Raw genomic sequence first — 25,345 nt, 5'->3', positions numbered from 1 at the left:
GCGGCTGCAGCGAAAAAGCAAACTGGAATGGTATCTGGTTGCTTCAAAGCATACGTACGGTGCCTAGCTTTTCATAGCTGTGATGACTGGTTTCGTTGCAGGTTCGCGTAGTTGTGAACTTGCTAGTTGTGCAACTTTACAATTTCGTGATCAATAAATGTGGGTGCCCAAGATACAACTACAATTCAGTCTGTCTGCGCTGTTGCCTGATGACAATACTTACACGCTAAGCTTTTATTTGACAACATAAATCGGAGTTAAACCCAACGAAAACGTAGTTAGTAATACGGATGCGAACAGTCGAACTTCAACTGCAGCGCGATCAATGCACGTCCAACCTGTGCAGGCTAGTTCTACGGATAAAAAAAAATTGCTGGTTATCCCGTAATCGTAAGTAGATGCAGGCATGAAATGGCAACTGGCAAAGCAGACTGGTTGAAGATGATACTAGCCACAATCTTATAATGTATGTAGTGCATGTTCGCAGTGGCACACCCCACTACACCGCACCGCAGCACGCCCCACTGTGCACTGGTTCATATGGATGCTGCCCAGCAAGAAGAAAACCGGCTGAAGGCGGCACAACAGGCAGCCAAAGACGCCAGGGGTACGGAGCGCACTGCAAAGCTAGAAGAAGAAAATCGCCTGAGGTAGGCGTCACGCCGCGTGGTGCCATCTCTCGAGGCGACGCAAAACCCACATCATGGAATTCACGGACCACTGGCGTTCAACACAGGCAACCTTGTCTAAGCGGCAAAAGATGACAATAAAGTGTCTAGTTCCCTGTATCTGCCTTTTGAACGTCTCTATTGGAAATGACAAATAACTTCAGCGTATTAGAAGTTACAGCTTGAGTGATATTGTGAACAAACATGTGGAAAAATTCGGAGGCAATACTTTTTATAGCTTCTTTGGGCAATAACTACGGTAGGCGATGCGGTCCTGTACAAAGGATTGGGGGCCAAAGACCGCATTTTCTTAAGTTTTGTTTTCTTAAGACACGAACAAAAGGGAGGTAAAAACGACGACATGGCGCTGACTCTCAACTGATATTTTATTAATGATATCTTTAACATATGTATAGGTGCCAGTTCATAAACTATGACATGCACGAGACACAGAGATACGTCAAGGCAACTGTGACCAACTGACGCATACTCAAAAGTGACAAACGTAAGGCAGTTCCTTGTCATGAAGTGCGATAGACGGTTTGCAAACACATGCCTTGTCCCTAATGTTTATATTGTGAGCCTCAGCGATATCTCTTGTTAATGGGCTCGCGTGTTTATAGATGGCATTAGTTTCTTTTTTTTTTCAGAACAGGAGCGACAGCCGCACGATTTGTAATGCTCCGGGAGGTGAAGTGGCCCCACCTCTTGAAGAAATAGCTCATGCTCCTTAAGTCGAACATTCACACAGTGTTTCGTTCGCCCCACGTACTCTCTACCACAAGATAATGGAATAGCATATAGAACCTGCTTAACACAAGTGATGTACCCGTTCACATGGTTGACAGTGCACTTCCCGTTGCTTATCCTTCAGCATATTATCACATAACGGGTATATACGATCTATATTATGTTTCGCACAAAAAACGAACATCGGTGCTGTACCTTGAACTGGCGTTCTTAAGCCCATGCGCCAATTTGTGTGCATACGGTAGCACTGCGTTCACTCATTTTTCCTCTAATTTAGTTTCACCACATTGGCCATCTCTATACTCTTGACGCCACGAACCATATTTTTTCACACAGACGAAATAATCACTTCTGGGTAACCAGCGTCCAGTAAACGATTTACCTGACCAGAAAAAACCGCCTTGGACATATGAAAACATGAATTCTTTAATGCAGCATTTAGGATAGTCTTCGCTATAGCCCGCTTCACTCCCTTAGAATCAAAACATACATATTTCAAAATAAACATTTCCAGCACACATGATCTTTACCAAAGGGTAACCTCACTTCTAGAAACTGCAGTTGATGATCTTTAGGAACTTCGAAAGTAAAATCAAGGCCTATGCCGTGCTGCCTAAATACCGTCAAAAATTCATCACCATCCTCGGGGTGAAAGTCACTATTAAAAAATATAACGAAATTATCAACATAGCAGAAAACTTTACTGGAAAGCTTAGCAAGGAGGCCCTCTAGCTGCCTATCAATATAATCCAGAAAAGTGTCACTAATCATAGGAGCTACACACGAGCCAATGCGTACCACCGATTTTCGTATATACAGGCCCCCTCTCCGTGAAACAAGCGTCGATCTCAAGTAAAAGGAAAGAAGTTCAAGGAGTTCATTTTTTGTTGCGCTGTTACGAACCTTACAATGAATCCTAGCCAACTGGCGTCACTCGCCGTCTTGGTGCTGAAGTTTTGACTGATGGCCAGAATGACCTCGTTTTGTTCTCGCAACGTGCCCGGACAACGGCTCTGGCTTTTTGCTCAAGCTCATTTGAAGGTCGCCGATAACGGGAGCTAAACGCATTTCATGCTTAAAGCCCCTTTTACGGCGTGTCGCAAGGACATGGGACATCTGCAACTCATTGCGATTAGCTACCGTTCAGTCAGACAGGCTGTTCAGTAGCAAGATCATATGTATAATCATTGAAGAAGGCGCCGCGAAACAGTTCACCTCCCAAAGCTGAAGTTAAGTAATGTACGGATGGGTATACACAGGAAGCAGCACACCTACATATGCTTTACATATTTAAGTACGCCCCTCCCCCCTTCTTTCCATCGCACTTCACGTACTTTGAACATACTTCGCATACTTCACATGCCCTAATACGTTGCATACCTCCCGTATATGGAGAACAGACACACCTCGCTTCACATCCGCGTGTCGTTTCAACACTGTCATGAAGCAACCCAGTAGGGCCACGTAGCTGTAAAAAATTGCATTTTGGCGTTTTACCCGGCGAAACCACAATATGATTAAGAGGCACGCCGCAGTGGAGGACTCCGGATACATATCAGCCATCTGAAGCTTTTCAAGAGGCACACAATGCGCGGTACACGGGCGCGTTTGCATTTGGCCTCCATCGAAATTCTACCACCATGGCCGGGACTCGAACCCATGCCTTCGAGCTTTGCAGTGCAACGCCACTACGCCAGCACAGCAGGTGCCAGGTAGCTGTGCTTTTGCAGTTCAAGCTTGGGCACCTTCCAATGATGGCAATATGCCTCATATTACCGTGGTGAGAGCGCTATACGGAGAAACCACCAAAATTAAAAGGAGCGTCTGGAAGGAAGCACGTGGAACAGCCTCCAGATACTTTCCCGAGTCGAACGTTTCGCTCGTTAATCCTGAGAAAGAGAGAGAGAAAGACGCCTGACAAAACTGGGTGAAGTAGAAGAAAAGATGAAGCGCTGCGCACTACAAAGTCGTTAAACTAACGGCAAGACTTTATAGAGGGTGAGAGAGAGAAAAAAATCTGGTGAAAAAATGAAGCTACGAGAGAATAGCAGGTAAGTCAACCAAACTGGGGAAAGAAAAATATTTCCAGAGAAATACGACTGAAGGGAGCATAATGCGCGCACGCAAGCACGAAAGCTAAATAATTCATAACGAAAGGCACTGCTCAGATCCTTTTCCTCCTTTTTTTTTTTTTCAAATCCATCAACCCATGTGATTGTTCCCAACGGAATATTAAGTGCAAACAATCATAGGGTTTCTGCCCGTGACTCAATTAAGGTTCTAGTGCTTGCTGTATATTTCAGTTTCTTTGATTGATAAAACACTTGTGTCCTCCCCGTAGCTTTGTCCTGTCTTCTGCGCTGTTTGTACATGGTCTTTTCTTTTTTTAAGGAAATTAATGTTAGCTAGTAGGCTGCTAGGCTTCTGTACACTTCTGTTCATTCCAGAGAGCCTGCCAGTTACAAGATGCATTAGGATTCTAATAAATAGCCAACCGGACACTTAATCTGATTGATCTCTGCCTTTCACCTCTTGTTTTTCCCTTCGTTTTCATCGTATTCGAGGGTGACGCCTTTCATCTGAGTCATTTATCTGCCACCCGCTATACAGGCCTGCAAATATTGGAAGATATGTGCACCTCTAATCGTTCCAACGCCGCGTGCTGAGAACAATTAAAATTGCAGCAAAAGCGTTCGAGTGATTTCTTGCTGATATCTCTCAGAATGGAGTTTGTTTCATTCAAACACGTGGTCGGATTTCTCATTGTTGGGAAACGGCCTATCTCTTATAAATGTGCCTCGGACGTGCACCCATAGAAATTGTCGGGTTGTCACATGACACTCCTATTGCTTGACCGACGCCCCGATCGACGGCTTTCCGGTCGGCTGCTCTACGATAAGATAGCTTCATTGTTGTAGGTCCCCAAGCGGCTACATGCCATGGCAACCTCCACGATAAGACGAACGGAGCTTGCTTCATCGCTGTCAGCTATAAAAGAAGGCCGACTTTCGCTGATTGACCAGGGGGCGTCTCTGGCCGAAACGGAGGTAAGAGGCATGCTTGCGAATCTATGCATACTCAGAGGCAAAAGTCCGCAATAGACGAGCTTTTTATTAATATTTATAGTAATTTCTCGCATTACATGCAACTGGTTCAAAGAACTCAGTTGCCAAAGTGTTTAAGCCTCGTAAATCGACATTTGAGTGCTGCCATTTACGCTTTTACCTTATTCGCTGAAAAATTAAAGCCGCAATAAAAGTTCCGCAAGCTAAGGCGGTTTTGTTGTAGCCGTAGTTATTGCTGCAGCTTGTAGTTGGTCGTATTCTAGGTATCTTGTTAATAAAACAGCCGGTGGGAGTCACCTTATCAAGCAGATGCTGAGGCTGACGTTGCTACACATCGACAGGTCAATATAAATGTATTATCCTAATTACCGCCAATACAAGTTCTAAGTCGTGCTTTAAAGAGAGGCGATTGTGCAACTGGGGCACTCTGATAAATAATCTACGAATATGCTGCATAATGACATCTAAGCTGGGACCAAAATCGAGCGACTAACTCTCGAATGCACTTTGAAAAAAAAAATGCATGGAAGCAGTACGAGCTACGCAGCATCCACCACGTAAGCAATCTTTAGAGTACATGGCGCCTAACTTTCACAACGTCGTTTGAGACGATCCCTATTGAGCGCTGGGCTAAGGTGCTTTTAGTAGAAGCGCAATGACGCAACTTCCTAGACTGCTTTTATGAGAGTTATAGCCTGCCAATCACGATCTATCAGAACCATCATCTTGAGGCCTTAGCTATCTATGACGCCATCCGTGGAGCTCTATAGTGAGGGTGCAATGAACCAGCCCATGCTGCCGTTTTTACGATCTTGCTGTCTTGCCATAATCATTTTGTCATCTCTTATTAAGCCTGTCGAGCTTCTTGACAATGTACGTACTTTCTGCAATTTTTTCTTGAGACGCAGAAAGGCATTTCATAATTTTTTGGCGCTGACGAGACGTCGAATCCTAGACTATCTTACGCTTATAGTACACGGATGGAAATGTGGGTGGAGCTTCTTACGTGACCTACCAGCCACATTCAAAGCGTATGAGGGAAGAACGCTGAGCAGTTTAAGCAGGTTGGAAATTTATGTTATTCTCGATACAAATATGCTCACCCACGAGAGGCAGTTAATTTATGCGTTTGTCAGAGAGCTTGTCGTAAGGCGTGCTTCGACGCTTAGTATTATAAGAGCAGGTAAGCAGGCTAGTCTCCGCATAATTGCTAAAGAGGAAAGCACGCCGTATACTCTAAAGGCATCTGCTTAAGTATGCCAGTAAATTTAACCACTCAGCCTTAGAATGTGTTCGTTAACGACGCTCCATATCCACAAAATTTTAACGTTATTATTTGTATTCAGTGCATAGTTCGCCTTTGATTAGAGACATTATTTTTCCACAGTGGTAGCAGATTTACTTTTGGCGTTTTTTATATTTGCTTGCCTTCCTGCAAAATATATTTCGTTACTTTCCGTTGCCAAAGGTCGCCGACTTGCACTCGCTCAAACATATTCTTTTTTTTTCTTTTTTTACTAAGCGACAGAAGAGTGAAGTGTGGCAGTGACAACTATTTTACTCGTTTTAACGTCGGGTCCAAACCTATACGACAGTTGCAGCTTGTATTGCAACGTATTTTCTGGTTTTACCCCCACGCTTGTGCGAAAAACACTGTGGCGCATCAAAACTATCCCAAGTTAGGCCTTGAAAGAAAATTAATAGTGCAACTAAGATAAAGACGAGAGGAAACATGCCAGACAGAACCTTACTCGCAGACTGACTGCAGTTGAACGCTTCATTAAAGCCGTGGCGATTATCTCTCATGCTATTTCTTTCGACACCTTTCCACAGGCAGCATGAAGGTTCTCATAGTGTGCACACTGTTCGTGGCTGCGGCGCGCGGTCGCCTGATGGCCCCGTCGTCTGTGCAGCCGTTGTCCGACGAAATGATAAACTTCATCAACAACATCAAGACGACGTGGAAGGTGAGCCTGCTGGTCTCCTCTCATCTCTTTGTACGGAGACAGCACATTTCTCTTCGAAATGAAACTGACGCTGCTTCCAATGTCGTGAAGAAGTTTATCTTTTGGTTTTTCCCGCTAATATTTCCCAAACAACCTACTCAGGGAATGTGCGTGGCACAAAATTAAGTGGAAATAACGTATTTACTGGTAAATATTTGGGAAGAATATCTATAGATACTGACTGCTGTGATTTGCATGCATGCTTTGCGCACTGACCGGCTTCGACTCCGCATAGGCAGCACGTGCCACGAAATAATTGATTAATGGTTAGTGAGTCAAGCTTCCTATAATTAGTTACTCAACAATTATCGTGCATTTACTAACGTAATTAAGCCGTCGCTAATTATTCGTTGCCCCAAAAAAAGCCGTTAATGTTCCCGATGTGGCGTGTTTGGCTTTTTATTATTTAAGTAGAGGATGTTTCAGCAATAACGTAAGGGAACGGCTATCGCGCAGCACAAAAAATACGTGCCGACGCTACACCAAAAATGTGCTGGCGCTGCGTTTTCTGCGGGTTTTTGTGTCACAGAATCTCCGCACCGTGCAGTAGCATGCTGTGGAGATCTCTGATATCCCTGGGGCACCCGTAAACCACTTCGACATGCTCGAATCAACGTGGTCCTTGCTTTAGTTCTTGCTTTAGGTCATCCTTTGCCTAATAGAGAAAGTTTCGAGTGCCCATTTTTGTATTGCTAGGAGTAGTATAGTCACATTTCATTTCACTAAGCGTGCAGCGGGTGGTCTGAAATCTCAATGTCGTCGTTACTTTGCAGTCTTTCGCTTTCACCCTAAACAATGCCGTCCAAGCGACGTGTGCCCTTTCTGCCACTATCGGAGAGTCTGTCTTATAACTGCTTTTTTTAAAGATTATCGGTTCAACGCCTTCGCCCAGGCTGGCCGGAACTTCGACGAGAACGTTCCCCTCAGCTACATCAAGGGGCTGATGGGCGTACACCCCGACAGCAAGAACTACAGGCTGCCGCTCCACTATCACGACGAGATCCCCGATGATCTGCCGGAATCGTTCGACGCCCGGGAGAAGTGGTCGCACTGCGACAGCATCCACCTTATCCGTGACCAGTCCACGTGCGGGTCTTGTTGGGTGAGTGGAGGGAAGGCGCTCTCTCGATTCGTGCTCCTTCTTCGGTACCAACTTAACAGGGGGGAAAAAACAGCTTAACAACGCAGCAATTGCTTACGACTTATCCGTTATGGGTGTTCGCAGCCGACATATGCAGAGTACGACGTAGCGCATTTCACATCAGCCAACGCAGTCGGTTGCATCGTATAAAATTTCGATTTTTTTCTTTCATCCCAATCAGTTCTCTGTCAGGGCAAGCGCCCGTTCCTATAGGCGACAAGTACGGATGTCTTTACATTATACGTTCAGCGTCAGTTTGTGCCGTGAAAGTAAGTTTGTCACAAGGCAACTCAGTCGGTGTGTACTACGTAATAGTGAACAGGAAATTTCCGTGGCTGTCAGTCTTCCCCGAGCTTAAGGCATCAAAGGCGTTCTATTGAATTAGGCATTGCTGGATGACATGAGTTACAACACGGGAGCGTAAGCTTATCGGTTCCATCGCAGGCGTTCGGAGCCGTGGAAGCCATGTCCGACCGAATCTGCATCCACACAAAAGGCAAGGTGCAGGTGAACATCTCGGCTGAGGACTTGCTCACGTGCTGCGACAGCTGCGGTGACGGGTAAGTCGCATGCTATATTAACGCACATCTAAAGATTAAATTAAATTATGGGGTTTTACGTGCCAAAACCACTTCCTGATTACGAGGCACGCCGTAGTGGAGGACTCCGGAAATTTTGTCCACCTGGGGTTCTTTAACGTGCACCTCAATCTATAGGTACACGGGTGTTTTCGCATTTCGCCCCCGTCGAAATGCGGCCGCCGTGGCCGGGTTTCGATCCCGCGACCTTGTGCTCAGCAGCCCAACACCATAGCCACTGACCAACCACGGCGGGTAACACACATCTAGGCCACTTTGATGTCCGCACTGTAACCCAAATGATGTGTACTTTTTTGGCTACATCAAAGGCGCTGGCTGATCACTTGGCCTCTAGAAATCTTTTGGGGTTGTATATATTAGCTACGAAAAACTTATCACCTCGGCTTGCGCAGGCATTTCGAAAACAGCTCAAGTTCTCTACTCGGACCGGCTCGTGACACACCGCGACTGTTTTCACGAGTTAATAATTTGGAGGTGAAGTGCACACTTCACACAACGAGATTTACTATGTCCGCAATGACATCGCTACAAAAAGATAGATCGTGATACTTTTCAATTTGGTACACGACAATTGTTCCTTTTAAATAGCTTTGTTCTGACCTCCTTAACAGGAAAGAATGCACTTACTTACCTATTATTATTATTATTATTATTATTATTATTATTATTATTGGCTGTGCACCTAGGTACTGCAGTGGACGTTTTCACGATAAAACAGTGTGCCTTCGAATGCTGCGTTGCTTCATTTAACGTCTTGCTATCGCCGCTTTTTCTCATTGCATATATATATATATATATATATATATATATATATATATATATATATATATATATATATATATATATATATATATATATATATATATATATATATATATATATATATACATATATATATATATATATATGACTTTCTTGGCGATCCTAACTATCTGTTGTTCACTTTCTGTCTTCTTTCTCATCTATTGCTCTATTCCTTCGCGATAGATGCAACGGCGGGTTTCCCGCTGCGGCATGGCAGTTTTACAAGGACGAAGGCATCGTTAGCGGGGGCCTGTACGGTACCGAGGATGGCTGCCAGCCTTACTACTTCCCGCCCTGCGAACACCACACGGTTGGACCGCTGCCTAACTGCACAGCAACCAAACCAACGCCAGAGTGCGTCCAGACATGCCGCAAAGGCTACGAGAAGAGCTATACTCAGGACAAACACTTTGGTAAGCGTATTTCTCTCTCGTAACGTCTCTCAAGATTGGGGGAATTCTGAGAGCTGTGACCTCGAACTACAGGTCGTTCTGGCTCATATGATAGTGCCTGTTGTGCGGTGTGCGCGACCAAAGTCCTCTTGGCCTTTTCGAGTGAACCGAATTGTAGAACACGATGGATAAACGTGTGAGTGTGCTCATAATGGTTTTTTTCATGCGCGCATGCGTGTGCGCGCATGTATGCATGCACTTGTGTGATCTACCCTTCCGCTACAGGTCGAATTCAGAAAGATTTCTATTCGTAAGTGTTCTCGGCCATTAGACCATCGTCTTCGCTGAAAATATTTCTAGCATCAGAATTGGCCCAAGTTTATTTTGCGAGCGATTGTAGCGTAAGAGACCTTTGCAGATATACGGGCCGGAGATTAGTGTATCCTGCCTGCAGCCAGTCTCAAAATTTCCACGCTTATGAGCTTTCGGAATAGAACGGACAGTTCGGAATGCAACTGGACCATGGCTGCATGTTACTGGGCCAGATAACTGCAGCTGTGTATATTTAAAATTGTCCGTGAACCATAAACTTCACACCACACCCTGCTGATTGGTCAAAAGCAGGCAATGGTTTGCAGACTTTAGCGAAAAGTCGAAGGGAAAGAATGGTAAGAAAAGGATACAACTTGTAAATTGCACAAATGCACTTTCTCATATACTTCGTTGGTGCGAACCAAACTGCTGGAGCATTCTAAAAAAACAGCACATTAGAACAAGTAAAGAAGGACCACAATAGGAGCCAATTAGAAAGTTTAACAACACAATCGAACTTTCGATCAGCGCCTTTTTCTTTTATATTGGTGTCGGATTTCGGAGGCCTTTGAGGAGGCGGGAAAGCAGATTCGCGACATTTCACTTAAATCAGGTAATCGATTTTTCAAACAATCACGTGCCACTTATTCTACCCTCAGCTCTATCTACTGCATGCGCAACGTATAGCTTTCTAGCGGCAAACAGAATGATTTGGCGTCCAATTGGGATTGACTGTGCTGTTTTCTTATCCCCACCTCCGTGCTGGAGGACAGCGCAAAAGCCAGAAATCAGCAGCCAGCGGCGACTCCCGTATTTAGATCACGATCCCCCTTAATATAACAATATTACTGTGCACATTGTTATAAGAAACCAAAATGTCTTTCTCTTGTTGCGCTTTGCTGTACGTTAATCTGAAAATGTTCACTGTACTTTTTTTTTTCAGGTAAAAAAGTTTACTCAATCTCTGATGACGAGACCCAGATCAAGACTGAAATATACAAGAACGGTCCTGTAGAAGCAGACTTCACTGTCTACGCCGACTTCCTGTCGTACAAGAGCGGTAAGGGCAACCTAATGGTACAGAGTCATCCTGGAGTTTCTTGAGTACTCTGATTCTTGCTCATCATCCCGTCCCGAAATTGAGCAGAATGTTTTTTTTTCTTAACCCCCGAATCAATCCAGTGGAATCTCCTTAACGAGTTTGAATTCTTGCTTTTCTTTTTTGGTATTGTCACTTTTTTGTTAAATATTTCTCATAATGTTTTTTTTTAGCGATTGATAAGTGCTTTGGTGAATTTTGTGTAACTACATTGTCCGTTGTGTTCTACGCAGAAACAGAGTAATTCAATACCGTGTTGACTTAACTACGAGCCCTACAGCCTGGGAGAAGATTTATGACTAGTTGGATGAATAAAAGTAAATGCAAAATTACCAAACTTTTAGAAGGTGCATTTGTATGCACGACTCCGTCTTCACAACGCCGCTATGTGAACGTGAGGTCATATCTTGCGCGACAAATTGTATGAATCAGTTAGCTAAAAACCGCTAATGAATTTTCATTTTACCCGGGCTATAGAATACAATTGTCGGTAGTATTTTAGCGTTTCAGTGTTCCAGAATAATAGGCTTTTGTTTTTCACTTTCATGTCTGACGCACTAGTGAGCTGCCTATACCGCCAAATTTTAACAGAGGCCGATGTCAATCCTTAAATTTAGCATCGCAATCTGACCTTAGCAGAAGCGGGAGCTGTTTTCAGATATATTATCTTTCAATTACTCTTATCTCAAGCAATATTATAAATGCGTATTTTTTTTAAAGGGTTTACATTGAAGCATGTTGCTGAACTGTGACCTGGCGCAGGCGTTTACCAGAAGCACAGCGACGATCTTTTGGGAGGCCACGCAATCCGAATCCTAGGCTGGGGCACTGAGGACGGCGTGCCATACTGGCTGGTGGCAAACTCCTGGAACCAGGACTGGGGAGACAAAGGTGAGCGTTCTAGATGAAAGTAACCACAGAAGGCAGTTCCTTTTTTGTCAAAGAGCTGCGGGCCGACGAATGGACTCACTTTGCTGCGATTACGAATTCTTCCTCTGATATCTCACTGTTTCCTGACCACATAATCTTCAGTGTCATCCGCTTCAACGCAATATACGCTCGTAGGTTTATTCGAACAGCGAGACGGGCTGAGGACAGGCAAACGCCCGCAACAAGACTAGCGCCAACTGCCAACGAAACCTGTCATGGTTGCTTGCTTGCCCTCTTCCCATCGCGCAGCTTCAATATATCTGCGATATGATCCAAGTCACCCGAATCACGCTGTCACCAATATGGGCTTTGCGTATTGTGTCATTACGTCAATAATTGTTCACCAATAAAAGCTTCGGGACGACTGCTCTAGAACGGCTGTTCCACCTTATGCGTCATAAAGGCTGCAGGAAGGCTACGATTAAAATTCCTCTACACAGCGCGCGGTTTCGAATTACAGGCTTCACTAAAATGCGATTCCTGCATGACGCATGGATATTTCAGGGCCACGCGCAGAACGGCTAAGAAACTTAATACTCGCATTTATTCTTTCAGGTTACTTCAAGATCCGCCGGGGAAATGACGAATGCGGTATTGAGGATGACATCAATGCCGGCATTCCCAAAGAGCCCAAGGCATAGTCAACGGAATCAACGTGGATTGTAAATAATAATAAAACGTTACGTTATGAATAGGTGTCTAATTCGTTTGCACTTCTTCGAGGACAAAGTATTCGTGTAATTATGTGGAATGAGACTCCAAGCAAAAATATCTATATATACATATCTAACGTAGATGCGACACCCTGTGGGAATCGAGGTATTGCGAAGCATTTTGCAGGTAGCTAGCTGTCAAGCATGGCTCGGGGTTCTGCGAAGCGCTACCAGGTCGAGCAGCGCGTTTGCATAAGTAGAGCAGTTGTGTGTGCACGTGTGACGGCAGCGTGTCTGCGACGACGGTGTCGAGACGAAGACATGGTTTCTGAGGCGGCCGTTCGACACGAGTTTACAACGTGCCAATTGTTAAGTTCCACATAGCCGCTGGGCGGGCAAAATCGACAGAAACATGGATAATAATTTAATCTGCAACTGAGCGTTACACTATCGTAAGTACATATGTATAGGTGACGTGGTGCATGCTAAAACGACAATCGCATCTGAAGTGCGGCGAAGAAACGTGAAAACTTGTTCGACCTCGGCGACAATGCATGATAGAAAGTCTCACACCTTCTAGGTAGCGTTAGCTGCAGCCAATAAATTAATGGGGAACGTGAGCCAGTACCGAAGGCGGGTGCAGTCTAACGCAGCGTTGGCTCTCCGCGATATCGTATTCCAGTTGATTCTGAGTCGCTGCGAAATTACAGGGACCGTCACTACAGATGACATGGCGTGCTCAGCTCACCAAGATTGAAGACTATCGCTACTGTACCTCTAGCGGCTAATAACGCGTGCTATCTTTTAGCAAGCTCTGTAGCCGAATGTCCAGAGAAACTTCCATTCACTAATGGTGCGGAAAGCTCCAGATTATATGCATCAGACCTTAACATGCAATTCACCATCCTTATAAAAACTACCCGGTCAATAGAAACATTTCACAGGCCGGATTGTACAGAATACGTAACTTGCGTCGCCGCCTGCCGGCAGTTGCAGAACGCAGTGCTTCAGGGAGGGCCGGCTTCCGCTTGTTGCTCGCTCATGGAACCTTGGACCTGGATGTATGGTCGATGTCCTTCTTTTTACTTATACCACAGGTGTACAAAGTGGCAAAGTTTGTTGTTTTTTTTTTCATCTTCTTTTTCGACACTTAGCTTATGAGAGAGACCCCAATTCTTCCTTCCTTTATTTCAGTCTGGCGTCTAATGCATTGGGTTCGTAGAGCACTTGCAGAAAGAAAAGCCTGGGGCTCGTGCCCAACGACGAAACCAACCGACCGAGAAAATTCGCCTAAATCCACAAATCTTGGCATTCTGTTGGAAGTCATTGCTGCGCTAATGCGCGATAAGTGAAAATGATTCGTCTTGTCGCATTCGCGATGTGACAGTGCGCGCTGTCACCGCGGTCAGAGAGCATTGATGCAAGCTCTGTGCACGTGGGCCGTCTGTCGAGCCTGATCTCGCTGGTAACTAGTCAGCCCTGGGCGCATGGTGTGGACGGGTGCTCACACGTACAAACCAGTTCTCGCTCGCTTCGTCAAATGCAAGGCAGGAACAGTGCTGGTGAATGTTAGTCGCCTTATTTGCGGCATAATATTACCAGGACAAGGCAAAGACAACACCAAGAAAAATTACCCCCTGTGCAAGCACTGCCCCAGTAATCGACTCTCACAGCAATTGGTTCCCATGTTACGTGATTGTCGGGCTACCGAGACATCGAGGTGAAACCAAGTTAGATCACTTCAACCTGGCTGTTCATGTCAGTGGCCTACCAGAAGCCTGTCTCGCTCTCCCGGCCACGGCGGCCGCATCTCGATGGGGGCGAAATGCGAAAACACTCGTGTACTTAGATTTAGGTGCACGTTAAAGAAACCCAGATGGTAGAAATTTCCGGAGTCCATCATCCCGCATGTTCACAAAATTAGGGTACTGGGCTTGCACCTGTCGGCCAACGGCCACAACGGCGAAACCGTACGCAGACTAGAGCGTGCGGTCAATGAAACTATCCGGTTACTGATACGCATCACGAACAGACATAGCGGAATGAAAGAAAGCAATACGATCCGCCTGGTACAAGCGTTCGTAACCAGTCACATAAAGTACGTCGCCTCCTACCTCAAGTGGCAGGTGGCCGAACGAACTAAACTAGACCGCCTCATCCGCAAGGCGTACAAACGTGCCATAGGATTGCCGATCAATACCAGCACGGATAAATTTCTCGAACTGGGTTTACACAATACCCTAGACGAGATAATAGAAGCGCACAACATCGCGCAGTACGAGCGTTTGTCAAAAAGCAGAACCGGACGACACATTCTCGAGACGCTGGGCATCAGCTACTACACACAGCAGGGCGAAAAGGTTGCGATACCCATACCGATTCGCGAGCGCATCGCCGTTTCGCCGTTGCCCAAGAACATGCACCCGACGCATCACGCCGGCCGGCGCAACAGGCGCGCGCGAGATTTACAAAAGAAATACGGCAGCAACAAAGAAACTGTCTACGTAGATGCGGCCCGTTACGAGCGGCAGCGTGGTTTCGCGGTTGCAGTCACGGACCATAGCGGAACTTGCGTCGCGAGCGCGACGATACGCACGGAAGAGACGGAGGCGGCCGAGGAAGCAGCGATAGCCCTCGCGGTGGCCACCACGGATGCCGAGGTGATAATCAGCGACTCGCAGGCAGCGATACGCAACTATGCTAGCGGCCGGATCTCCCGGGAAGCGGCCCACATTCTCCAAATTCAACAGGGCAATATTTGCCGCAAAAACGACCGTTTCCTCGTATGGACCCCCGCCCACACGGACCCTCCGCTCTCGGGAAACGAGACGGCCCACGCCACGGCTCGAGGACTTACATGCCGAGCCGCGGCGCCCGCCGGCAATCCCGACGTCTCGCCCACCGCGAGAGCGATGCAGGAGTGGACGTGGGGGGATCGCATGACCACTTTCAGAGACATCACGCAACACTACAGATTGAACAGATGTAAATACCCACCACCGCACGCCAACCTAAACAAGAAACAGGCGGTTGCCTGGAGGCAATTGCAGACACACACATATCCTAACCCGGTGATCCTTCACCTCTGCTACCCCGACATATATCCGACCGACGCCTGTAAAGCGTGCGGAGCCAGAGCGACGCTGCAGCACATGCTGTGGGCATGCGCCGGTAGCCAGCAGCAGGAGTCTCCGACGAACGGGATAGAAATGGCAGTCTCGGACCGAGGGGCCCGTTGGGAGGCGGCCCTGCTCAGCCACGACCTCGCCGATCAACTGTGGGCCGTCCGGCACGCCGAGGAAGCCGCCCGGGTCCAAGGACTCGAGGCCGTCACCTAGGCTGGGATGCTTATGGCCCCACCCCACCCAAATCGCCGGGCATTTTCAATAAAGTTTTTCATCATCATCCTCTACTACGGCGTGCCTCATAATCAGAAAATGGTTTTGGCAGGTAAAACCACATAATTTAAAGCCTGTCTCGCTCGTGACAACTACTGCGGTTGTTCTGTCGTGTCGTGTCTGTTTACTTCTGCTTTTAGCTATGCCAAGGGCTTAGCTTTTTTATTTACAATTGCACTGTGGCTCATAGGCATTGCGCAGGTTAACGCGTGCATCAATTGGACAACTCAGTTTACAACATAGCTAATACAATGTGGCGGTGCCAGTAGAGCGAGATTCACGTGATAAAATGAAATCAAACAGCTCAAAAGATGCGAAGTGTAGACGACAGACGAATGAAACACAAATAATCAGCCTTTATTGAATATCAGTTGCGTAATGCGGGTAAGATAGTCTACGCAGAAACCACAAGCGCCAGTTCATGACAGACAAGTGCTGTCGGCAGGCTGTCACACGTTGAATAAGTAGCATCTTTCGGTCAAATGTAGAGACGCAGAAGGCCCGATAACACGAGAATCACCACGTTGGCGTGCATGTAAAAAGCTTCGCTTATCTCCCAGTCACATTGCTCTCTGTAGCACCCTAAGCACGGGCAGTGTTTAAATACGGTTGAAAACGCCATTTTTTATAATGTTCTGCCAAGAAAGTCGCAGTGAAGGCCTCACGTGAGTACCTTCCTACAATCGATCATTGCCACATTGCCCGGTTTGCGTGTTGTAAGAGCACCCACATGAAAAGGGTAACCCAGCAACAACTACGCCCGTGCATTACAGAAAGCATCGGGTAAGTTTGTTTTCCCATTAGTAAAGAGCGGAATGTTTACTGCGTGCACTGAACAAACCTTTACTCCATTTTCAAATGCTAAACATTTCTTGAACATTTGTCGCTTTGAGAGCATCTATCTAGACGCTTACGTCTTGGTGGTCTGATGGTCGTTTCGTTAACTTAGTATATGTACCGAAATTAGCATAGTATGACAGCAGTGTATGACGAACATAAATTATCGATCACGACACGAATAGCACGATATGTGTGTCATGTTGGTCATGAAACGGTCGCCTATGTCTTGGTAATAATATAATTAAATGAAAAGTGTAAACGAGAAAATTGTGAAGCGACATGAAAAACTCCCGATACTGCTTTCTCTTGCTGAATACTTGCTACATAAAAGTGTTCATTCGAGCGTGAAAAAAGCACGCAATTGCACCCAAAATTTTTGCGCGATGCCGCTCGAGGCACTTTGCGTGTATTCGCGGGCTTCTTTCACGCTCGGACAAACACTTTTATGTAACACGTACTAAGCAACGGAAAGCTGCATCAGAAGAGAAACTTGGGCGAGTTGGTGGTGATTCACGTTTCGGAAATTAACACCGCAAAACAGACAAGGACGAAGGAAAAGAGGAACACGACACTGGGGCCAGGATAGAAGATGCGCCCGTGTCGTGTTTTTTTCCTTCGTCCTTCTCTGTTTTGCGCTGTTAATTTCCGAAATATGAAAGCTGCATGGAGAGTTTTTCATGTCGCTCTACAATGTTGTCATTGACACTTCTCATTTAATTGTAACATGTGAGAAGTTGATTAATTAAGAATAATTATCGAATTAGGTTGAATGAAAAAGGAATTTGTATCTACCAAGCGACGGCAAACGACATTACGTTGGCACTGTCCAGCTGCGTGGAATTCGCGTATTTTTAAACTTTGGCTAAAGTTAGCTGGAACATCTTGCATATGGAAAGCCACGGCGCACCTATGCACGGTTAATAGCAAGCAAGCAGCCGAAACGTCCTCCACGAAGTACAGATTGCACGCACGAAGTAAAGGAGCGCGCGCAGCAGCCGAGCGAGCCTTAGCGATTCGAGTCCTCGCGGCGACGTCGCTCGTGAGGAGGTGCCACTATAATTTTTCGCCGCTGTTGGCCGTTACGTGTTCACTCCTATGATCGTTTTGATGTCCTCCGGTGTCCGCCGGTGCCCATCACGGGAATACCCTAATGATTTACGAAAGAAATTGCAAAGAAGGGAATATTCTCATTGTGCCGCAAAGATCCGAAGACGAAATGACTGGCAGCCTGTTACGATCGGCCTGCAGGGGTACTGCTATGCAAACCTATCTCAGCCCGCTGCAATTGTTTCGATCGACCCGCGGAGGTAGCGTCCTTCAGAGAACCGGTGACCCTGGCAACGCTAACCGACCATGCACTTTCTTCGGAGAACTGGAGACCACTGAAAAGTTAATTAACCACGCGCCACCTCGTACAGCCCAGCGGCGTCGTCCAGGGTAGCCGTTCGGTGGGCCGAGTATTGCCATCATGGTCTGTTTGCAGCAAGAGAGCTGCTCGGAAAAATGTTTTGCGGTGCGTTTTTCCTCGGGCCCCAGGATTCGTCACAATCTGCAGACACTCGTGGCGGCTACCGGAGAAGTCAGCTCTACAGTTAAGAGGCGCCGGCTGGGGTCAAGCGTGACAACCTAGATACGAGTACCCGCTCAACTCGGTGGGTTCTGGGAGCTCAAAGTGCGTACGTGAGTGTGTGAGCCCTCTCCCCCAAAGGCGGATCGACTACACCTCCAATGACTGTGGATGGTCCAATTGGACGAAGGTTGGACAGCTATTTTCCCTCACCTAGGGTTCTAGGGAGGACAGAGTGTTTTTAATCAGCTATGTGCTCGACAAGCGGTGTGCTTGGAGCTTTGTGCTCGTTGTGCTGTGTGCTTCGTGGTGGGAGCTTCATGCTCCTTTTTGCAGTCATGCTAGGCTGTTGAAATGTATCTCCTGTTTTAATGTAAATATTGTAATTAAATCCTCTACTCCTAGTTCTCAATGAGAGCAAGTTCCTCCCTGCAACAACTTCCCAAGCGTGGGTGAGTTGGACGACGGCAAGGGCCAGCTACCACATAGTTCATGCCCGACTACAACCCTTAGAACTAGATGCCAGTGATGCGATCGTCCTACAAACCTAATTAGCCCAAGATTCTGCCTCTCAGCCACTCTGTCGATGTTAAAGCAGCAGAGAATACTAATCCTGGAATAGCGCGATTGTGCCGGCCGCTGCTGTGATTGGCTAACGCGCGCTGTACATGCGTGTTCTTGATAGAGCTGCCGGCCGAGTCTGTTCTAGCACGTGACATTCCCAGTTGCAGTGGCGACCCTACAGTTTATTTAATGGCAATGATTTACCGAGTTCGATACGCCTTCATTAGTCTGCTTCTAACGCTCGGCTTCTCTTGTTTACAGGATGGCACCGACGCCGTTTTGTGTCCTTTAAAGACATGCCCTGAAGACTAATAATGGGGTAGCCCAAATTTGAGAACAATTGAACGAATTTAGCAGTATAACACGCAAAGGGTCGGTTTAATGAAGACAGTGGCGAAGTCCGACAAGTAATGGGTGCAATAAATGTTTTTTTTTCTACTTCAGAACCGGAATGCGCAACTTCCACCAACAAATACGGCTCTTTTCCTTTTACTTCTCGAAATGCGATCGAGCGATCGCGCCCCAGAAATGTTCCCTAAAAAGGGTTTCGTTCGTGAAACAGTGCAGAGCTTACTGCGCATTATATTTCAAGAACTATCGCGTCACAGCTTTGCGTTACAGGTGGGACAATTTTTTTAGAGCATCATGTGATAATCAGCTTTAATAATATCACTGGCGTGATCACCCAATTGTGCGACCAGGAAAATTTGACCGTAGGATCGAGGATGGGGCGGGGACAGACACGGGTTCGCAAGCCTTGGAAATCTGGCGGGGTTCGCGCATAGCTAAGCCAGAAGAACGCCACGTTGTAATTAATGAAATGGGGTGAGAGACGGTAAAGAAAAGAATACGCTCTTACATCAAGGCATACCTGCTAGCAAAAGCTTCGAGCGCGCACAACGCCTTCCGCACGTTTTCTGGAGCTCCTGGAAAATGCGCGACACGGTATAAGTAGCGGCCGAGTATTTACAGCAGCCCGCATTTTATTCTGCATCGAAGGCTGCTTCTGCGCGCCACGTCAAAGAAAACATTGCACAAGGCACAGCAGATCGCGTACATGATCGGTAATGAGCCGCTTTCTTGTTCAAATAAACAAAGAAAGCGCGTTACAGATGCGCTCGTGGGCAGCTCCGTTGGCTGCGACTGCCCGGCGGTCAGCGCAGCGGAGCCGTCACGACGGCACGACGGGTCCCTTGAGCGGCACCACCTGGTACTTGGCGACCTTCAGTATGACATGCTCGAGCGTCACCTCGCTCAAGAGTATGTCGTACGTGTACTGGGCCAGGTGGTGCTTCAAGTTGGCCAGCGTCTGCGCCAGGTCCTTCCACGGCGGCATCTTCTCCACCTCGTACTCGACGAAGGCCGTCATCTGGCCGGAGAAGACGACCGCTGGGAACGCCGCCCTCACCATGCTGTCGATGGCTTTCCAGGCCTCCGGGTTCCCGTACGCCTCGGGCTTCAGCTGGGAGAGCGGTGCGCAAACGCTCTTTTCGTGCAACCTTTGGGGTTATCAAGCGATATTCTCGATAGATAGCTTTTGGGGGTGTCGTTACGAGTGTTCGTTGACTGGCTGAGCTAAATTTTATTGGAAACATCGTTTTTTGCTAAGTAGCGGCAGTGACAAGAGCAGCTCGGGCAGCTCGTTCGTTCCTAGTGGACGCACAGCACCTCACTTCAGCTACGAAATCGCTAATGTCAGAAACCGCAAAAGAAAGCAAAGAAAGGAAGAGGTCAAGGTATGAGTGGCGCTGTCTATATTCCTTCATACCTATCGCAAAAAAAAAAAGCTGGTTGGCAGTTTAAGAGTGGTGGCTTAATACAGCAGTGGACGTAGAGCTCTTAACGCTCTTACATGTGGTTCTTAGTACAGGTTCCTACTAATGTTCTTGCAAAATGGTTATCTATAGGAACCTTAAGCTAAACCAGTGGTAGTGGACGTAGCAAGAACAAGTCACACTATTAGTCCTATTTTGAGCATGCGAACCCAGGCTCCTGTACCTTACGGTACCAGGGCACCACACCTTCAATTGATCACTTTTCGGGTATCGCGTCTAGTGTGCGTTCCTTAAGTTGTCTTTTTTTTTTCGCTGGGGGTGGGGCAGTGTCATTACGCCTCGTAGTACCAAGAGTACACAGACAGAACACCCAAGGCTCTAGTGAAGAGTCCCGTAGGTTATTTCATCGCACCCAAGCAAAAGTGTCCCCAAAGTAATCGACCTAGAAGAATGCGGCTGCCTCACTAACCTTGACCCGGAGCACGAATCCGCGGCACAGCCTGGAGCGCAGCTGGCTTAGGTTTCCGATGCAGCGGAACAAGCCGTCCACCATAATGGCCATGCGGTCGCACATGATGACGGCGTCGCACAGGCTGGTCGTCACCACGAGCACGGCCGACTTGCTCAGCTGGCGCAGCATCTGCACCGACTTGTAGATGGTGCGCTTCGCGAATGGGTCCAGGCCCGTCGCCGGGTCGTCCATCAGCAGCACGGGAGGCAAGCCGACGATGGCAACGGCCACGGCCAGCTTCCGCCTGTTGCTCGCGCTGCGCATTCGATGCGAGACGCTTCAGTAAGTACGAGTGTTGAGCGCGTGTAACACTTGTGCTTTTTTTAACGCAAGACAGCCATACTCCGGCAAGCAAACTTGTACAAACTGTGCCCGCGCACTCCTGTACTTTCTACCGAGAAATTCATTGCTCAGGCCACACCAATGGTTGAGATATCGGGTTTATTTAGTCTGTTTCGTCCCCACGCATCAGTCCAATATGCATCGTTGGCTTTAATTAATAGGTGTCGCATCTCTTCAGCGTCTCCTGCATCAAGATTGTTTTCCACTTCACAATTTCCTTCAAAACTAATTTGACCTCGGTAGTCCGCGGCTAGCTCCCGTGAAACCTACTGCACTGCTGAGGTGATTTGCACTTCCTGTGGCGAGCTTGGGCATTGCTGGCAGTTTCATGTAATTTGATATGCGTAAGCTTTTCTACGCCTAACGACCGAGGAAACCCATCCGTCCGTCGCTTAAGACGATCGTTTTTGAGATAGGGCCCGCAGAAGCCAGCGAATTGCCTTCGTGCTGGCTGTCGCTTCAACGCGAACTAAGCTACAAGAACACATAACGCATGAAGCTATCACCACTCGGAGCGCTGCGTCCCCTTCGCCGATCGCTTTCAAGATGGGGCCCGTGTGTCTGGCTGCAACGCGAACTAAGCTGCCGGAACACAGCCCACGTGAAGCTATCAGCACTCAGCGCGCTCTGTGCCCATCTCAGAGCGCTTTCAAGATAGGGCCTGCGGGGCCGCGCCATATGCAGCTGCCGCCGGAGTACGGTTCATCACGGCTGATAATGGTTTGACGCGGATTGTTAAGACACTAAAGAGCGATAACGGCTTATAATGATCGAAACATCATTGGCGCACCTGGAGCCACCATCTGCAGTAGTTTGCTTGCGTCATGATTTCACCTTGCGCTGCCGTCGGCAGCAGTTCGTGTCGCCGCAGCGCCGTCGTTTATACTGGCCGCATCAAGTTTCATGACATTGATAGTGACACCGGGCAGCGGGGAGATGAGCGAGTGGCACAATGCTTACGCATACTTGAACAACTCGCAGATGAGTTTCTGCATGAATGTTTTTTTTATTTAGCTTCGAAATTCACCTGTAACTACTTTTAATTAGAGACGACATCGTTATTGTCATGTAAAAAACGATTTAATGGAAAAGACACCAGTTGTTTGCCAAGGTATGATACGGAACGTGAAACCGGGAAAGGGTCAATCACTGATCTATTCGATGAGCCCGACGCCACCTGTCCTGCCATCACTGGACCCAGAAAGAACTATGCCCGCATGCTCAAGCAATCCCCTCCTAATTAGCGTTAAGTAATTATTTAAGTAATCGAGGCGCCATCGACCGGCCTAAGCAATCGTCATTTATTTGTGAGCGTCCGTACAGGAAAATAGCTATTCATGAAAAGAAATTGTGCCAGTGAATTAATTTCAGTGAAGGTATTTTCAGTGGGCGTTCGATAGTCTAAATGCCAATACTTTGATGTAATTCTATTCACCGCCCCTGTCAGCTTATAGCCGTCGTTTCAAGTGCAGCTTTACCAAAAATGTCGCAGTCGATCCTGGCACAAAAGTCGGAAGTACCTTTCCTGTGCAGAAGGTAGCCTTTTTTTATTTGCGCGGTGTCCCTTTAAAGGAATGGAAACTGCAAGAGTTAATGCAGAGCAAAGTGCGCTCTAGGGATACTGAACCACAACAACTAACTGCTTAGACGCTTGGTGATAAATGCTTTGCACACAGTGTCTCAAGGCTAAACAATATATAAGCCTAAAAAGACACGGGGGAGATAGCTAGGGAGTTGGGCGCACACTCAATTTCCTGCTCGAATCTCGCGGCGCCAAGCTTACCACAAACTTCTGCCGACGCAAATTTCTTCCAATGGTGCACTGAGCCATGACTGAATGGTTGCGCCGCCAGATAGTTCTGGAAACGCTTGTAACTGCGACAACACGCTGTATAGTGCCTCTTCTTTCTTATCTTCGATAAAATGGTGAACTGAGCCTGGTGGTGCGGATTCCTGGCGAGGAAAGCGCGAAGGGACAAATACGACTGTTTGGCCACGCTCGTGTTGTAGTCTTTAGCTGAGTTTGTCCCTTCACACTTTCTTAGATAGGAATTCGCTTACACGTGATCTACATCAATGACTCGCTTTAAACCCCGGAACTGCCGTCTCTTTGCTTTCACAAACGCCCCATGCTAAAACGTCTACCTGCAGTTGTCGATGGTATCGTCCGCAACAGCCTGCAGATTGAGCAGTGCGAAGAGGTGATCGATAAGCGTGTCCCGGTTCTTGTACTGGACTCCGCGGATGGTGGCATGAAGCACCATCGTTTGGTGCACCGTGAGCCGACCCAAGAACGCGTCGTAATCGGGACACAGTCCGATTAACTTCTCCCAGCGGGCCCCTTCCTTCAGTGACACGGTGCCGATGTAGGCGTTGCCTCCGCTCGGAGGCTTGAAGCCGGACAGCACGTCCAGGAGGGTGGACTTGCCGCAGCCCAGCATACCCATCACGGCAAACGTCTCGCCGGGGTCCACGTGGAAGGTCACTCCACGGAGGGCGGCTGTCCGGCCATACACCTTCTTCAGGTCCAGCGCGAGAAGCGAAGGCTTGTGAAGCTCCTGCCGTTCAAGCAGCTTGTTGACGTAGTTGAATTCCGCAAGGACGTCCGGTGGCGTCCTCGCCGCTGGTGGCGCCTCCGCCATATCCGCCGGTGCAAACCAGTGGCGCATCATGGCTTGCTCGGCGATCACGAGCAGCAAGAAACACACCAAGCCTTCGACCAGCATCACCGTCATCTCGGTCATGGCGCCGTCCCTGTGATGGGCGCAGAGAAAGGTTAACGGAACTGCCAGTAGGAGTGACGAGATATGTTGGGGCTAACAAATCAAGTGCCCTCGCAAAATGAGCCGACATAAGCAACACGGTTCTTCCAATAAGAGCCATCGGCCGTAGGAATACTAACATGAACCATTGTTTGCCTATTTCGAACCCTTTTGCGGTGAATAGCTACGTATCTATAGGTTTTTGCCCCGCCTTGCTCCGGACCTCTTTAAATAGCAAGTTATGCAGATTCCGCGCAAAGTGGGAATCGATGTTATGCGAAGCATCTTTAAGGTGACACTTTGCTATCTAGCATAGTTTGGGGTTCAACGAAGAGTTACTACGTGGATAAAAGTCTGTGTAAAGTGAACATGTTCGATCCACCATTGACCACACAACTGCTGGTTACTGAAGGCAACTCAAAAATAGGCGAGACAGCAACCTGCCTACCATTATCAGGTGCCTAGAATGAGGCAAATAATTTTTGGCATCGCAAAGAAATGCCCGGCCGACACGTTGGTACCAAGCCCCGACTCCCAGCACAGAGCCTGGTGCACGAACCATTGAACCATGATAGCGTGCCATATTTCTCTCGTTCCCACTGCTTCATTTACACGTGCGTTGCAAGCCAGTTTCTCGCATTTGTCTCTTGTGTCAGCTAGCGCTTTTAGGCGCTGTTAGATTTCATCACCTTCCGGATCGGTCCACGTTCACCAGACCTTTCCTGGTAGGAGTTAAGGCTACATGTAAGGTGCGCGTCATTGGACCGCCTGCATTGCCAGCCTTGGTTGAGCAGGTTTACTTTGCCGGAGTATCAATTCCATCGTTGTTTCAGCTTAGACCACATGAAACGGACATATGCACATCCGATAGTGGGCCCGAGATGACGGCGCAATCAGTTTCTTTCTCTCGCCTGTCCAGTACCTACAACTATGTACAATTTAACAATCAGCAGGTCATAAATTCTCGTCGAATGGCTGGAGTAGAAATCGTACAATCAGCGTGACAATCAGAGAGTTCAAGCTGCACGAATTAGCTTCGAACCAAGCGCTAGTATTACCGGCTGCTTCCACGTCGAATTATTCTTAACTTTCTTTTTTCTATGACACCGCTGAATCTGTAGAGTACACCTTGATCAATTGACCACCTGAAATGCATGGTAATTAACT

The 25,345-nt window shown here is 47.5% G+C and overlaps 2 protein-coding genes across 2 annotated transcripts in view; one reads left to right on the top strand and one right to left on the bottom strand.

Moving 5' to 3' along the window:
* The first annotated feature begins 4,336 nt into the window (after positions 1–4,336).
* LOC135921290 (cathepsin B-like) lies at positions 4,337–12,458 on the top strand. The gene is made up of 8 exons (XM_065455611.2): positions 4,337–4,465; positions 6,317–6,450; positions 7,382–7,591; positions 8,075–8,190; positions 9,217–9,446; positions 10,681–10,797; positions 11,599–11,727; positions 12,322–12,458. Exons 2-8 carry the CDS (start codon positions 6,322–6,324, stop codon positions 12,405–12,407), a joined length of 1,017 nt encoding a protein of 338 aa, XP_065311683.1. The 5' UTR covers positions 4,337–4,465; positions 6,317–6,321; the 3' UTR covers positions 12,408–12,458.
* A 7,278-nt stretch (positions 12,459–19,736) lies between these two features.
* The window catches only part of LOC135921323 (phospholipid-transporting ATPase ABCA3-like), a 40,500-nt gene continuing 34,891 nt past the window's right edge, over positions 19,737–25,345 (bottom strand). Inside the window, exons 8-10 of the mRNA XM_065455659.1 lie at positions 23,562–24,170; positions 21,033–21,330; positions 19,737–20,250 (exon numbers count right to left, since the gene is read on the bottom strand). Of these exons, the coding sequence (XP_065311731.1) occupies positions 19,960–20,250; positions 21,033–21,330; positions 23,562–24,170 (1,198 nt within the window). The 3' untranslated portion in view covers positions 19,737–19,959. The remainder of the gene's footprint in view (positions 20,251–21,032; positions 21,331–23,561; positions 24,171–25,345) is intronic.

The sequence above is a fragment of the Dermacentor albipictus genome, chromosome 1 (assembly GCF_038994185.2).
Source record: "Dermacentor albipictus isolate Rhodes 1998 colony chromosome 1, USDA_Dalb.pri_finalv2, whole genome shotgun sequence".
In the NCBI taxonomy this organism is placed as follows: Eukaryota; Metazoa; Arthropoda; class Arachnida; order Ixodida; family Ixodidae; genus Dermacentor; species Dermacentor albipictus.
Note: the sequence above shows the minus strand (reverse complement) of the source record. Positions and strands in the feature narration are given on the sequence as shown.

Excerpts from the sequence above, each read along its gene's own strand:
- LOC135921290 (XM_065455611.2), top strand. The coding sequence starts at position 6,322 with ATGAAGGTTCTCATAGTGTGCACACTGTTCGTGGCTGCGGCGCGCGGT. Across the intron at positions 9,447-10,680 it reads TACTCAGGACAAACACTTTG|GTAAAAAAGTTTACTCAATC; the intron begins GTAAGCGTATTT and ends TTTTTTTTTCAG. Across the intron at positions 11,728-12,321 it reads CCAGGACTGGGGAGACAAAG|GTTACTTCAAGATCCGCCGG; the intron begins GTGAGCGTTCTA and ends TTATTCTTTCAG.